This window comes from Salvia hispanica, chromosome 5 (genome assembly GCF_023119035.1).
Source record: "Salvia hispanica cultivar TCC Black 2014 chromosome 5, UniMelb_Shisp_WGS_1.0, whole genome shotgun sequence".
NCBI lineage: Eukaryota > Viridiplantae > Streptophyta > Magnoliopsida > Lamiales > Lamiaceae > Salvia > Salvia hispanica.
Window position 1 is genome coordinate 3,003,367 of NC_062969.1, and position 13,493 is coordinate 3,016,859.

General features: G+C 33.7%; 2 protein-coding genes across 2 annotated transcripts; one reads left to right on the forward strand and one right to left on the reverse strand.

Annotated features, from left to right (window-relative positions):
• Positions 1–3,089: 3,089 nt before the first annotated feature.
• LOC125188262 lies at positions 3,090–4,698 on the reverse strand. The gene is made up of 5 exons (XM_048085031.1): positions 4,371–4,698; positions 3,931–4,042; positions 3,710–3,802; positions 3,377–3,577; positions 3,090–3,218 (listed from the first exon to the last, which is right to left on the reverse strand). Exons 1-5 carry the CDS (start codon positions 4,661–4,663, stop codon positions 3,090–3,092), a joined length of 828 nt encoding a protein of 275 aa, XP_047940988.1. The 5' UTR covers positions 4,664–4,698.
• Positions 4,699–11,806: 7,108 nt separating this feature from the next.
• On the forward strand, positions 11,807–13,421 carry LOC125190142 (protein FLOWERING LOCUS T-like). Its single transcript, XM_048087346.1, has 4 exons — positions 11,807–12,041; positions 12,150–12,211; positions 12,546–12,586; positions 13,014–13,421. Exons 1-4 carry the CDS (start codon positions 11,829–11,831, stop codon positions 13,235–13,237), a joined length of 540 nt encoding a protein of 179 aa, XP_047943303.1. The 5' UTR covers positions 11,807–11,828; the 3' UTR covers positions 13,238–13,421.
• Positions 13,422–13,493: the final 72 nt, after the last annotated feature.

A 13,493-nucleotide genomic window follows, 5' to 3' on the forward strand; every position in this document is an offset into this window, starting at 1 on the left:
AATGTAGGTTGCTGACATAGTTGCCAGTTATCAATTTAACAAGATCTCGCATTAAAGTCTAGATATATAGTACTCCCTCCGTCCCGGCTAAGATGATACATTGCTTAGCCGGCATGAGATTTTAGGAGTTATTGGTTAAAGTGTTTAATTGGAGAGAGAGAAGGTGGATGTAAGTATTAAAGTAGAGAGATAAAAAAGATGAATATTTTAATAGGAGTGATAAAAAAGTGGTTGAGAAGTGTATTAATTGGAGAGAAAAAGTTACTAAAAAAGGAAATCGTGTCATCTTAGTTGGGACAAACTAAAAAGGAAAACGTGTCATCTTAAGTGGGACGGAGGGAGTAATAAAGAAATAAGATAGAATGTCTCAATTTTGTAAGAATAGACATGTTAATTAATTTGCTTGGAAAAGAGTCATCTAATATTGTACTTGTACAATTTATACTCCTTCCGTCCTAGACTCCAGTTAAATAGTACTATCTTCGTCTCCCAAATATTGTCTCACTTTGACCCGACACGAGTTTTAAAAAATGTAATGAGAAGTGAGTTGAAAAAGTTAGTGGAATGTGAGTCGTACTTTTATGTATTGGTTTTATAATAAAATGTGAGTAGGATTGAGTTAGTGAAATATGAGGTCCACTACCAAAAATGGTAAAAAGTGAAATGCGACAAATTTTGTAGGACGAATTAAAATGGGACAAACTTTCAGGGACGGAGGTAGTATGAAACATTAGGCAACTGACACGAGATTTTATGTAATGTTGTTTTGTGTGTTAATGAAGAGGGAGTAAAGTAAGAAATATGAAAAGTTGAGATAGAGTTGTTTCCATTTTAGAAAACGTTTAATTTTTAATGGAATATTAGGGAATATAATTTAGTAGTACTAATACGAGAAGTGAAATGCATTTAAAATGAGAATTTTAATAAGGTGTGACAGTTGAAAAATATGTTTAATTTAGTACTACTAATATAAGAAGTGAAATGCATTTATAATGACAATTTTAATATGGTTGAAAAATATGTTTAATTTAGTACTAATATAAGAAGTGAAATGCATTTATAATGAGAATTTTAATAAGGTGTAAGAGTTGAAAAATATGTTTTGCATACGAGATATTTTCTTTGAAAGAATCACATGAAAGATGTAGTAGTACTTTATATGTAGAGGGAGAAATATCATTTTCTAGTTCGTATATATCATAAGAAAAGCATGCTGCATTTATAAGACTATTTCAGGAAGGTGCGCTGAAAATTATGAAATGCACGTTAATTTGTTTCAGCATTATAGTCAATAATTAATATCGAATTCAATATACACGTGTAGCCCAACAATGGAAAGGTGGGTAGCTGAACAAATGGTTTTATCTCGTGAAAATATCCCAATTTTATGGTAATTGTGAAAAAATTACAAACGTTTTTAATTTTCACTTTAAAATACCTCGCAAAAAAATTTCTACTGCATATTGCCATAATAAATATTTCATCTGTCCATAAAAAAAATAGACTAGTTTTATCATTTTGGGTCATTCACTAAAATTAGACTAATTCTGAAAGTGACAAGTTTTAAACTAGTACTAACACTACATATCATTCTAAGGGATGTGATCAAATGGGAACTCTAAATATTGTACAAACTCAAAACTATGATCTGAACCATTGAAAAATGTCAACAAGCTGTGTTGAGGAGTTTTGAGTTTGTACAATATATAAGTTTGCATTTTATCACTACCCTCATTCTAAATTCTAAATGTAGACCTCACAATTTACCAGCACTACTTCCACCACATTTTCTCTCCGTCTCTTTTACTTTACTAATTTTAATTAAAACTCGTGCAGTTTATAACTTTGGTCTATTTTTTTTTTTTAAATGGAGGGAGTATTTTAATGTCCACGAGACCAATTGTCCCTCAACATTATTGAAGTATTATAATAACATGAATGTGAAATTGGAGAGAATGTCGGGCCAAACAATTATATCCTAACCTAAGATTAGTGTTTAATTAGTGTTAGTTGGTGGAAAGTTGAACTAAACATTCTTCCCAACATGAGCAACATGCGGCCGCTTGCGTGAAAACATTTGTTTTTTGCTCCGAAATAAAGCAGAAACAATTTGATTTTAAGCCGAAACTTTGTTGAATATTTGATAAATTATACTTGTCTGTCACGAAAGGCACCTACAATTTTCTTCTTTTTTGTCACGCTTATGTTCATGGCAGCGGTGTTTACCTTAATGGCTTAATGTTATTGTACCAAATTAATATTTTGACGAATCGACATTGGAAAGTGAAATTTCATACGATCTTCCAATATTGAGATTTCGGCATAATTTTCTGATGGGAAGAAAGTCGAAATAGTTTTTCCTATTAACATATCAATTCTCTACAAAGACGAGCCCAAGACCATTCACAAAAACTATGTAAACAAAACTCTGGGACATCCACTGCAGTGGTGGATCCAGGATTCGAAAACGGATGGATTGCGGGATATATATTAGTACTAGCTTGGTTTAGGAAGAAAATATGGCTATTTTTTTCGATATTCGGACAAGGAGCAATTAGTCACACGGAAGGGACGGTCGCCACTCGCCCCCTCCCACCCCCTAGATCTGCCGGTGATCCACGGTAAGAAAGTAAAAGGATGGGGAAATCCGGACTTAATCCTCTCAACCCAAGTACCAAATTGCCATATAAGCATTTTCTTCTCGAAATCCCAATCGAGTTTGAAATCTTGGAATACAATTTTATTTCGAATATCTCAAACTGATCATGAAATGAGAAAGAACATGAAAGTCCGGATACATGAGTTTGCCAAACCTTCTAAGTGGAGCAGCGAGCACGCCTTTGAATCTTTGAGAAGGCACATATAAAAATATAATAACATTGAGTAGTAGCAAATTTGCAGTAGAAGAATAGATGTGCAGTTGTTTCCAATTCTTCCTTGCACAAAATACAACGATTAGCATGGACTTCGGATGCACCAAATCTGAGTAATATTTCATTGGTGTTGAGTATTCCATGCAAGGGAAACCACACTTGAAGTTGAGCTCGTGTCAGGGCAATGTTCACATCTTCCTCGAGTGTTCGTGTTCTCTATGAGCTTACTGACCTACACAATAAACACAATGAAATCAGAATTTGAGAAGCATCTTCTCGATAGGTTGAATTTTGATATCTCGGGTGCTGTACAAATGCTACGTTTTTCCACCAAAGCTTGAGAGCCTATCACAACAGATCAAGAGAAATAATCCCAAAGCCAAGCAAACAACTTCAAACACATGTTTAATCCAAATCATCCTTGTACTACAATACAAAAGTGAAGCAGCACGATAACCTGAATCATATAATGAAAACAGAATCCAGTCTTTTGGAGCACTTACATGCCAATATATCCATAACGCGACTTTATGGGGCATCAACCAGAAGAACCACGAGTGATTGTCTGATGCTGAAGATGCCACTCTTTTGGCTGTCAATGATGCAGTGAAGTAGTTACCAAGTTCGGGGTGCTGTACCGATATAACTATATGGAGATTATCAGCAGGGTCGTTTGTTCTCAAGCTCCACTTCCCCATCATGTCCTGTGGTAAGGACATTGGAGATGAAAACATAACCAAACGGTGAAAACAGAAGCCAATCCAGTGGCTCAAATCAGACAATTCTCATACTTTGAAAAGCTGCAAAAGTAATTAATAGGTAAGTTGGTAACCAACCATGAAAGGGCTGACATGAAGAGGCTTGGCAACTAAATCCGAGTTTGGATTGAATAGAAATGTCACTCTTTCACCCCAAGGAGTATTAGTAACCTGAAGCAGCAAGTTCAATTCAATGTCATCAAGAGGCTTTCTTCCGTATCAAACGGAAGTTGTCATCCACTTCCAAGAAGGCTGAGAAATGCATACTTCTAATTGAGAATTTGGCAACGCATACACACCTCAGCAATGCATTTTGTGAGAGTTTTCGTTTCGCCTTCAACATCATAGCAATAATACACACTCAAGGGATTTTGCTCATATCCCACGCTTGGAGGTATAGTCAACAGAAAACTGGTAATCCAATGGCAATTGATCAGTTTCATTATCCTATCTCCACTTCTTAGACACTTCAGCATAACAAAGCAATCGAAATTTACAACACAGAATGATTTGGCAAATGATTTCTCAGATGCAATGCACCAATTTTTGAATCGAACAGTTGCAGATAATACTATCTCGCTCACAATCTAATTTCACCATTAAATGATCATCTGAAAACCTCAAAATTGTGAATTGAATTTGATTTACCCTATCCGATACTAGAAATCAGCAATTCACAATTAACAGATGCAGAATTGAAAGAGGCGAAAATGGTAGGATTCGATTAGAGGAAAATTACACCGGTCCGTTGGTGTGGGAAGCGGAACGTGCTTCCTCGGCGGAGAGGTGATTGGGCGGTGGATGCGGCGCATTGTCGAGGTCGATAAGGGCATAGCGGACGGAGTAGCGGAAGGAGTGGTGCACGGGGCGGCGGCGCTCGTGGAAGACGGTGCCTTGGTAGAGAGAAACGGAGTTGCGGCGATTGAGCAAGGCATCTGCGGTAGAGAAGCGGCGGAAGGGGAGGAGGAGGGACAGCAGGAGGGAGGTGATGGTGGTGGAGATGATGGAGCACAGGAGATACAGCAGCTCCATCTTTGACTCTCCTTATCCAAACCAATTATTTTCTCTCTACATAATATTTCCTTTTTAATTTTCTTAGAAAATTGGAAACATAAAGAAAATAATAAATCGACGAATTTGACCGATTCATGATTTTTAAATATTTATGTTAGTTAATCGAGGATATAGTGTGGACTGTGGAGTTAATCCATTTGGTGAGAAATAATAAAGCATGTGTTTGCAGATTGTATATCACTGTTAAGCAAACATAATACTACCTCCGTCCCCCAAAATTTGTCCCATTTTGATCCGTCACAGGCTTTAAATAATATAATGAAAAGTGAGTTGAAAAAGTTAGTGGACGGTGGATTCTACTTTTATATACTCCCTCCGTCCCACTTTAGAAGTCCCGGTTTACTACTTTTAGATGTCCCACTTTAGGAGTCCCGGTTGAAATATTCCATTATTGGTAATAGGCCCCACATTCCACTCATCTTTTTCCGCTCACATTTTATTGAAGTGAGATGATGGAGTGTGTAATAAATGAAGTGAGATAGAAGAGTCAGATGGTGGAGTGTGTAATAAATGAAGTGAGATGAAGGAGTGTATAATAAATTAAGTGAGTTGGTTGAAAGTGGATCCCTTGTTGACTTTTTGGTTTTTTATTTTTGTTTTGGTTTATTTTTGTGTTGATAATAGCATTTGAGTGTAATTTTAGTGAATAATGGGGTAAAATTTTATTATAAAACTAATATATAAAAGTAGGACCCACATTCCCACTATCTTTTTTCACCAACTTTCCTATATATTTCTTAAATCCCGTGCCGAACTCAACCGGGACTCCTAAAGTGGGACAGAGGGGGTATTAGTTTTATAATAAAATGTGAGTAGGAATGAGTTAGTAGAATATGAGGTCCCACTACCAGAAAATGTATAAAAGTGAAATGAAGACGAACTTTGGAGGGACGGACGGAAATGGAAAAATGTAATGACAAATTTCAGGGGACGGGAGGTATACAGTTAGTATTTTGAATGTGTGGAAACTCAATATTAACTTTGAATAAAGCATATGTAAATAGAATAAGAATTGATAAGTATTTAAGTTCCAGAAATAATTCCAATTTCAAACCATAAGTATATAAAATGATGTGTATCACACACACATGTGTGTGTATTATGTATATATACTCCACATATATACGTACTGATATTTAAATCTTAATATGAAGTAGAATTTCCATGTCTCGTGACATATACTCCTTGGAGTATATAATAGTGTAATTAATCTGTAAAACTATTGATTTAAAACAATTTTGTAAGTTAATTAAATTTAACTAAGTTTTATGAAGTAGTTAAGGAAGAAACTACTGGGAAATGTTATGTGCCCAAAGTTAGCATCATATATCAAAACAACAAGAGGGTATAAAGTTCGAATTTTTATTCTCTCTTTATTCTAGTAGTATTATTTAGGTTCTCACGTTATGTCATGGTCAACTTGGTCCCTAACCCTAATGTATATAATAGGTCGAAAGACATAGAATAGTAAAATTTATTTTTCTATCATGAATTAATTATAAGTAATTTTTAAAAAAGCATTAATGTAAATATACCCATGGTAGGGGTTTAATAAGTGTCAATTGCTTATGTCACTTAATTGGAATACATTTTTAAGAAGATTATGCATCTCAGAAGCAATATTAATCATCTCATCTTCCAGAAAACTGTAAGTTTTGAATAGAAAATGTTTGGGAAAAACCAAATAAACTTAAAGAATAAGTTGGCCACTTAATTTTGAATATCGAGTAGTAACTCCTAAAGTGAAAATTGAAAGAGTTGCACTTGGATTAGCCCCTTTCTCTATCTCTATCTCTCTCTCTGTATATATGTTTGTTGGATAATTATAATAATGAAGTTATTAGTTATTACTGTAAATAAGTATTATACCTTAAAGGCGATCGAAATAAAGATGAGTCAAAATAGAAATGATTTTGTTATGAGACGTAAGAATACTTCAATTGAAAATACAAAGTAATTGCAACTGTAGTGACAATTAATCAACTGAAAAAAATAAATTTTCCGCTAGCTTTATACTCCCTCCGTCCCGGATAATTCGGGTCACTTTGACCGGGCACGGGTTTTAAGAATTGTAATGAAAAGTGAGTTGAAAAAGTTAGTGAAATGTGGGTCCTACCTTTATATATTAGTTTTATAATAAAATGTGAGTAGAAATGAGTTAGTGGAATATGAGGTCCGCTACCAAAAATGGTAAAATTGAAATGGGACAAATTATGTGGGATGGCCCGAAATGGAAAATTGAGACGAATTATCTGGGACGGAGGGAGTAGTAATGTTATGCAGTAATTGCACTTAATGTGTAAAGTGACTGTACTAATTTTGTGCTCTTGAATTCGAAATCAATTTACAATTAATTAGTAAGTACTTTATAAGTTAAGTGCAATGATTAAAATTTTTTACTCAAAATTAGATTCTCATGATAACCTAACTATATACACATAATACAAAGACTGTCAAATGGAATCTTTCTTATAGTGGTCAGTGTTTCGATCTATGGTATATATAGACATCTTCTTGATGTCATAGCTAGGTTGAATACCAAAAGCAACATATATACTCCCTCCATTCCGGATAATTCAGGTCACTTTGACCGGGCACGGGTTTTAAGAATTATAATAAAAAGTGGATTGAAAAAATTAGTGGAGTGTGGATCCTACCTTTATATATTAGTTTTATAATAAAATGTGAGTAAGAATGAGTTAGTGGAATATGAGGTCCACTACCAAAAATGTTAAAAGTGAAGTGTGACAGATTATATGGGACGAACCGAAATGGAAAACTGGGACGAATTATCTGGAACGGAGGGAGTAAATATTACTACTACTATATATTTTGAATATAGAAGGAAATTATTGGAAAGTCCATCTCTTGGTAGGAATGGAATAAATTAAATTTGGCTAGCTCCTTTTTTTCTTCCCACTGCAATTCATGACGAAACTATTATTAGATCATGATGTGATAATACTTCTTCAAATTTTTTCCACTTTAGAGAGCATGATACTAAAATGTTGTAAAAAGTTTTTCATCTTTCCATCACTTTTTTTTTATAGGAGTATTTAATTATGGTAGATTAGCATAAACCTTGATTCTAGAGCATGCTTTCACAATCAGTACAATAACGTTGCATCATATTCCAAATCTTTTTCTATCTATATAGAGCAGAATGGTCCACAGAATCATTGGTTTTTTCACTGGAAATCATTTTAGTAAATGTGATTCGAGTGCCACATGTACTCGATTGATACACTTATATTACTCCCTAATTAAGAAAAATTATTCATATTAGTATTAAGATTTAAGCATCGTATAAGAATTTTTGTAATGAACTTTATTTAGGAATTAACTACGAGTAATTAGAAAAGAAGGTTTATGGTCTCAACTTGGTACTAATTATTATAAATAGAAATAAACACTAATATTATCAAAATTCATATGTATTCTTTATCTATGCCTAATTTAGGATAGGAAATTCTTGGCCAGAGTCAATCTACAAGTTTTGGTGCTAGGCCTTTCCAGCAAAGAGAAAATTCACATCCACATATGCCACCCAAAAGCAAAAAGTGCAATATAATGTTACCTTTTTATATTTAATTATGGTAGATTGTCCTAATATTCCAAATCTTTTTCCATCTATATAGCCATATATGGCTGAATGGTCCACAGAATCTAACTGGAAATCATTTTAGGAAGTGTGATTGGAGTGCCACATATAGCCTATGGATTGAGTATAATAATGAACTTACGCATTGATCTGACTTAATGAAATCGAATTTATTTTTTAGCCACGTGGGATTGAAGTTGAGTGAGAGTTCTTCTACTTGTTTTAGTTACCCTATCTTTTAATGGAGTATTAGTTATTTTAAAGCAATAAGACAACATCATATCAGTATTGGTCAAAGTTAATTACAATAATATATTCTGTGAATTTTATAAATATAGTCCTGATTTTTTGTTTGGAATTAAATTTGAAGAAGAAAATAAATATAGATTTATATTTTCTCATGTAGTGATATTTATCAACTTTTATAATTATAGTGATATTTATGTTTATTGCGCGCCAATCCAAGATTTTTGGAAACTATGATAAAGGCTAAATTGCACCAATTATCTATATATTTATTATAATAATTTAGCACTGCATGCTCCTAAATTTTTTATAAATTAACTCTATGTAGGAATAAAGATTCAGGGTGTCTACTTGGAAAAATCCTTGGCCATGGTCAATCTACAAGTTATAGTGCTGGGCCTTTCCAGCAAAGAGAAAATTCACAGCCACATAGTCACCCAAAAGGAAAAAGTGCAATAAAAGTAACCTTTTCAATATTTCATAGCATTTTATTCCAAATCTTTTTCTATCTATACAGAGATGAATGGTCCACAGAATCGTTGATTTGCTCTCTGGAAAACATTTTAGGAAATGTGATTCGAGTGCCACATATACTCCATGGATAGAGTTATAACGTAGTAGTACTAGTTAAGTTAAATTATTCATATTAATAAACACCATAACAATTTTTTATAAACGAATACACTCGGGAAAGAGAATGGCCGGATGTGAATTAATTAGGATTAGCGACAGATTATCGACAGACCGAAGTCCATTGTTATTGTCTAGATTATAATTTAATTTCAAATTCATAAATATGATTAATTGGATTGAATAGAAACTACCAATGATATCATTCCGTCGGTATTTACTGACGGATAAATTATGTCAGTAAATTCATTTTAGTAGTGGAAAGTAATTCCAACGTAAAACAATGGTTGTGTTACAAACAGTACTAATGTTTATTGGCGAATCAGTTGATCGTTAAATTCGTTAGTGACTTGGTGTGAACGCATCACTCCATATCATCTAACAAAAATTTTACACTATCCTCCACTAGTTGTCCATCGGTAAATTAGTCGTTAATTAAAGTACTAACCGAAAATAAAGTTTCATATCTTCAACTTGGAACTAGTTATAAATATGAATAGACTTTAAAATTGTCATAATTTAGGTAGTTCATTTGTTATGCTTAATTTAGGATAGGAAATTCTTGGCCAGAGTCAATGTACAAGTTCTAGTGCTGGGCCTTTCCAGCAAGAGAAAATTCACAACCACGTATGTCACGAAAAAGGAAAAAAGTGCAACAAAAGGTTACCCATTTAATATATTTAACTATGGTGGATTGGCATAATCTTGATTCTAGGACATGCTTTCACAATCCATTATATTCCAAATCTTTTTCTATCTATATAGGGCTGAATGGTCCACAGAATCGTTGTAGAAAATGTGATTCGAGGGATGAACAAATTATTTGCTATGCTTAGTTAAGGATAGGAAATTCTTGGCCATGTAAATGATCTCCAAGTTTTAGTGCTGGGTCTTTTCAGCAAAGAGGAAATTCACATCCACATATATCTCCAAAAAGGAAAAGTGCATAGGCATGTGTGAATTGAGCTAAGGTTCTTGCCATATAAGTCCAAATAAATATTTTATTTTATTTATTTATATTGTTTTTCTATTTAAAGATAATGTTATTGTCCTCAGTAATTGGAACATTATGTTACTCCTATATGGTTATCATACTTAATTTTCTATTTTTTGTAGATGGTTTTCTATTTAGCGTGCTAGCTTTTTTTTAAATTCTATTTAGAGTGATGTTAAACAACCATATTTTACACAAAAGAAATTTAATTTTACTTAAACAATAATAGAAAATAAAATTAAATAAGTATTGAATAACGAGGTAATGCATAAATATTTAAAAAATAGAATAGCAAACGAAATTAAGTACTAGTATTGATTAACGAGTTAATGCATGTCGCAGTTATTCTTTACTTTATTTAAAAAAGATAAGGGAAATTAAACTCGTAAAAGTTACTATATTCGAGCTACTTCCGGAGTGATATTTTAGAGCTCTATTTATGGAGTCAAGAGTTAAGCAAATAAGGCAAGTGTTAAAATTAGTATCGTACAACTCTAAATATAGCAATTGTGTCAGCTTCAATCATCCAAAATGGGAATAAAATAAGAATAATTAAACAAAACCCTTTTAATTAAAATTACATGACTTTTTTATTAGTTTTATTTTATTCGTGTCTTTTTTGCCTCACACTTATTCAGTTCATTTTTTGACATGATCATATGCACCACATGTCATCTTCAATGCCGTAAGTTAAATGAATCTTGCATTACTCTTTTATGTATTCTCCGACACAATGTAAGAGAGTTAATTAAACAATATTACACAGTGAAACACAATTAACATGGCAAAATATCAATTAAACCACAAAAAAATATACTTGTACACCAGAAAAATTTACTTCAAATTTCCATCATATATATAACATAGTTCAACAAACCTCAAGTGAGAGTAAAGTTTGAAGAACCCTCGTCACGGTAAGAAGATTTTTAACTACACAATTTCGTTGTTTAATCGAACATGTTATATTTGCCTTTATAGTTTCTAGAGTATTTTACGTGTGTTTATCCGGTTAGTTTTAGGGTTTATGACATATTGTACAGTATACAAGAGGGGGCACGGTCGGTTTTAGGGTTAAGAATACATGTTAGTGCGCACGACACACAAGTCCTTAAGCGGGCGACCATGTCCATCCGTGTCCATCTATGTTCATTCGTGTTCCGCCTTTGAAAGAATCCCGTGGGGTACATTTGTCTTTATACTCGAAAATTATTAAAAATTTATTGTCTTTTTAGCTAGTATTATTATATACTCCTATAATAAATAGCTAAAGATGGGTTGACGAACTTATGCTAATTCTATGATAGAATACGATTCCCATGGTCCACAAATAAAAACAATCATATAATATGTCACGAAATGCAAACACATACCTCTTAATAACTAACGGATTAAGTATATAAAATGGTAATTGTTTGAATTTCTTTTATAGAAAAGTGTAAAAGAAATAGCGATGTATAGATGAGTTCCTTTTATCTCGAAAAAGAGAAAAGAAAAAGAAAAGACAAAGCACTTTTCGGGAATAATCCTAGTGTTGCCTATGCCACGTAAAAAAATGAAAAAAAAAACCATTTTGATAAAAAAAAGAAAAAAACCGGCAGTACAAATAGGGCTGAGAAGAGGAAGAAATGAAGCCAATTGTAGCATGTTCTTGTATGAATAAAAAAAAAATGCAGAGAGACACGAATCCGCTAGTGCTGAGCCGTGTGATCGGAGATGTGATCGATCCCTTCACTCCCACCACTGATCTCCGAGTATACGTTGATGGACGGAGTCTCTGCAACGGCTACCGCCTCCGCCCTTCTCAGATCGTCTCCCGCCCTAGGGTTGAGATCGGCGGCCAGGATTTTCGCACTCTCCACACTCTTGTAAGTATATATATATAAAAACACAAACACACACTCTCTTTGTGTTTGTGTGTGTGTTTGTATGTGTTTGTAGGGTTTTGACAGTGAAGACAAAATTCAATTTTCAAGGTTCTGGTTGATGCTGATTCTCCAAGTCCTGGAAATCCTTACCATAGGGAGTATTTGCACTGGTCTATCTCTTTCTCTCTCCCTCTCACTGGTCTCTCTCTTGTGTGTGTGTGTTTGTTTGTGTTGGTGTAGTTAAGGAATTACAAAATATGTTAGGTTAGTTATGGCCAAGTTGAGTAGGAAATTATGTGGGAAATTGTTATGTTTGAGTTCAAAGAAATTGAAAGTAATCGAACTATTAGTGGAGTGGAGGTAAAAAAACGTCTTACCAATTGAGACGCACGTATCAGTATTAAAAGAAATATCATAAGATAATAGAAGTTATAGTGGGTGTGTGTCTTAATTGGACATTTTTCAATATTGTGTTATAACTTTTTGTGTTTTATTTGGAAACAGGTTGGTGATTGACATCCCCGGAGGCATGGGTCCGGACTTCGGTGAGCGAAACACCTTAAGTACCTACTGGTATTTGTGTTTGTATAGGCGGACACATGAGAAGAGATTGGTTAAACTTAAAAGCTCCTACCAACCATTTAATCATTTTTTTTTAAATTTATTTTATTGCTGAAACTGTAATCTTTACTAAATTCACGCCACTGATGATCAATTTGCCAGATTTGAAAGATTAAGAAGAGGTGAAATTTTATAAAGAACGAAAGAACAATGAAACTCAGTGCAAAAGATGAGTTTGACAAAATAAACAATAGGAGTACAATGAAAAAAAAAGGAATTAATACTATAACTTTATAGTATAAGAAAATAAGCTAATTAAATAAACTTCTATCAACATTTTTTTCCAAGTCATAATATAAATTTGATTAATAGCAAGATTAATTTCGAAATTACTTAATTATAAATATGCAGGGAATGAGGTGGTGGAGTATGAGGCCCCTCAGCCGTCGTTGGGAATTCACCGCCTTGTAATGGTGGTGTTCCGGCAGCCACGGCGGCAGATGTTGATCGCCCCGGAGTGGCGCAACAACTTCAACACGCGGCAACTTGCGCAGGTGTACAACCTCGGAGAACCGGTGGCCGCCTTCTTCTACAACTGCCACAGGGAAAACGGCACCGGTGGCCGGAGAGCCTAATTATTTTAAGCTAAAGGTGTTACTATTGCCAACTTAAATAAAATGTGCGCCTATCACTCCTCCATATATCTATAATTTTAATGTTTTCAATATTAAGTAATACTACCTCGAATGTGAGTTTTCGAGTTGTGATATGTATAAATGCATGATACTCTTCTCCCATTATAAATTAGATATTACTATATGAATGTCATACTATTTTTTAAGAACCAATTGATTTATTCGATTAATTTAGATCAAGAACAATGAAAATGAA

What these genes read in the sequence shown, in the direction of transcription:
- LOC125188262 (XM_048085031.1), bottom strand. Translation starts at nt 4,663, where the DNA reads ATGGAGCTGCTGTATCTCCTGTGCTCCATCATCTCCACCACCATCACC. An exon ending in TTCATGTCAGCCCTTTCATG is followed by an intron (nt 3,578 to 3,709) that starts GTTGGTTACCAA and finishes TCCTTACCACAG; the next exon opens with GACATGATGGGGAAGTGGAG. An exon ending in CGTTATGGATATATTGGCAT is followed by an intron (nt 3,219 to 3,376) that starts GTAAGTGCTCCA and finishes CTGTTGTGATAG; the next exon opens with GCTCTCAAGCTTTGGTGGAA.
- LOC125190142 (XM_048087346.1), top strand. Translation starts at nt 11,829, where the DNA reads ATGAATAAAAAAAAAATGCAGAGAGACACGAATCCGCTAGTGCTGAGC. An exon ending in TTCGCACTCTCCACACTCTT is followed by an intron (nt 12,042 to 12,149) that starts GTAAGTATATAT and finishes TCAATTTTCAAG; the next exon opens with GTTCTGGTTGATGCTGATTC. An exon ending in AGGCATGGGTCCGGACTTCG is followed by an intron (nt 12,587 to 13,013) that starts GTGAGCGAAACA and finishes ATAAATATGCAG; the next exon opens with GGAATGAGGTGGTGGAGTAT.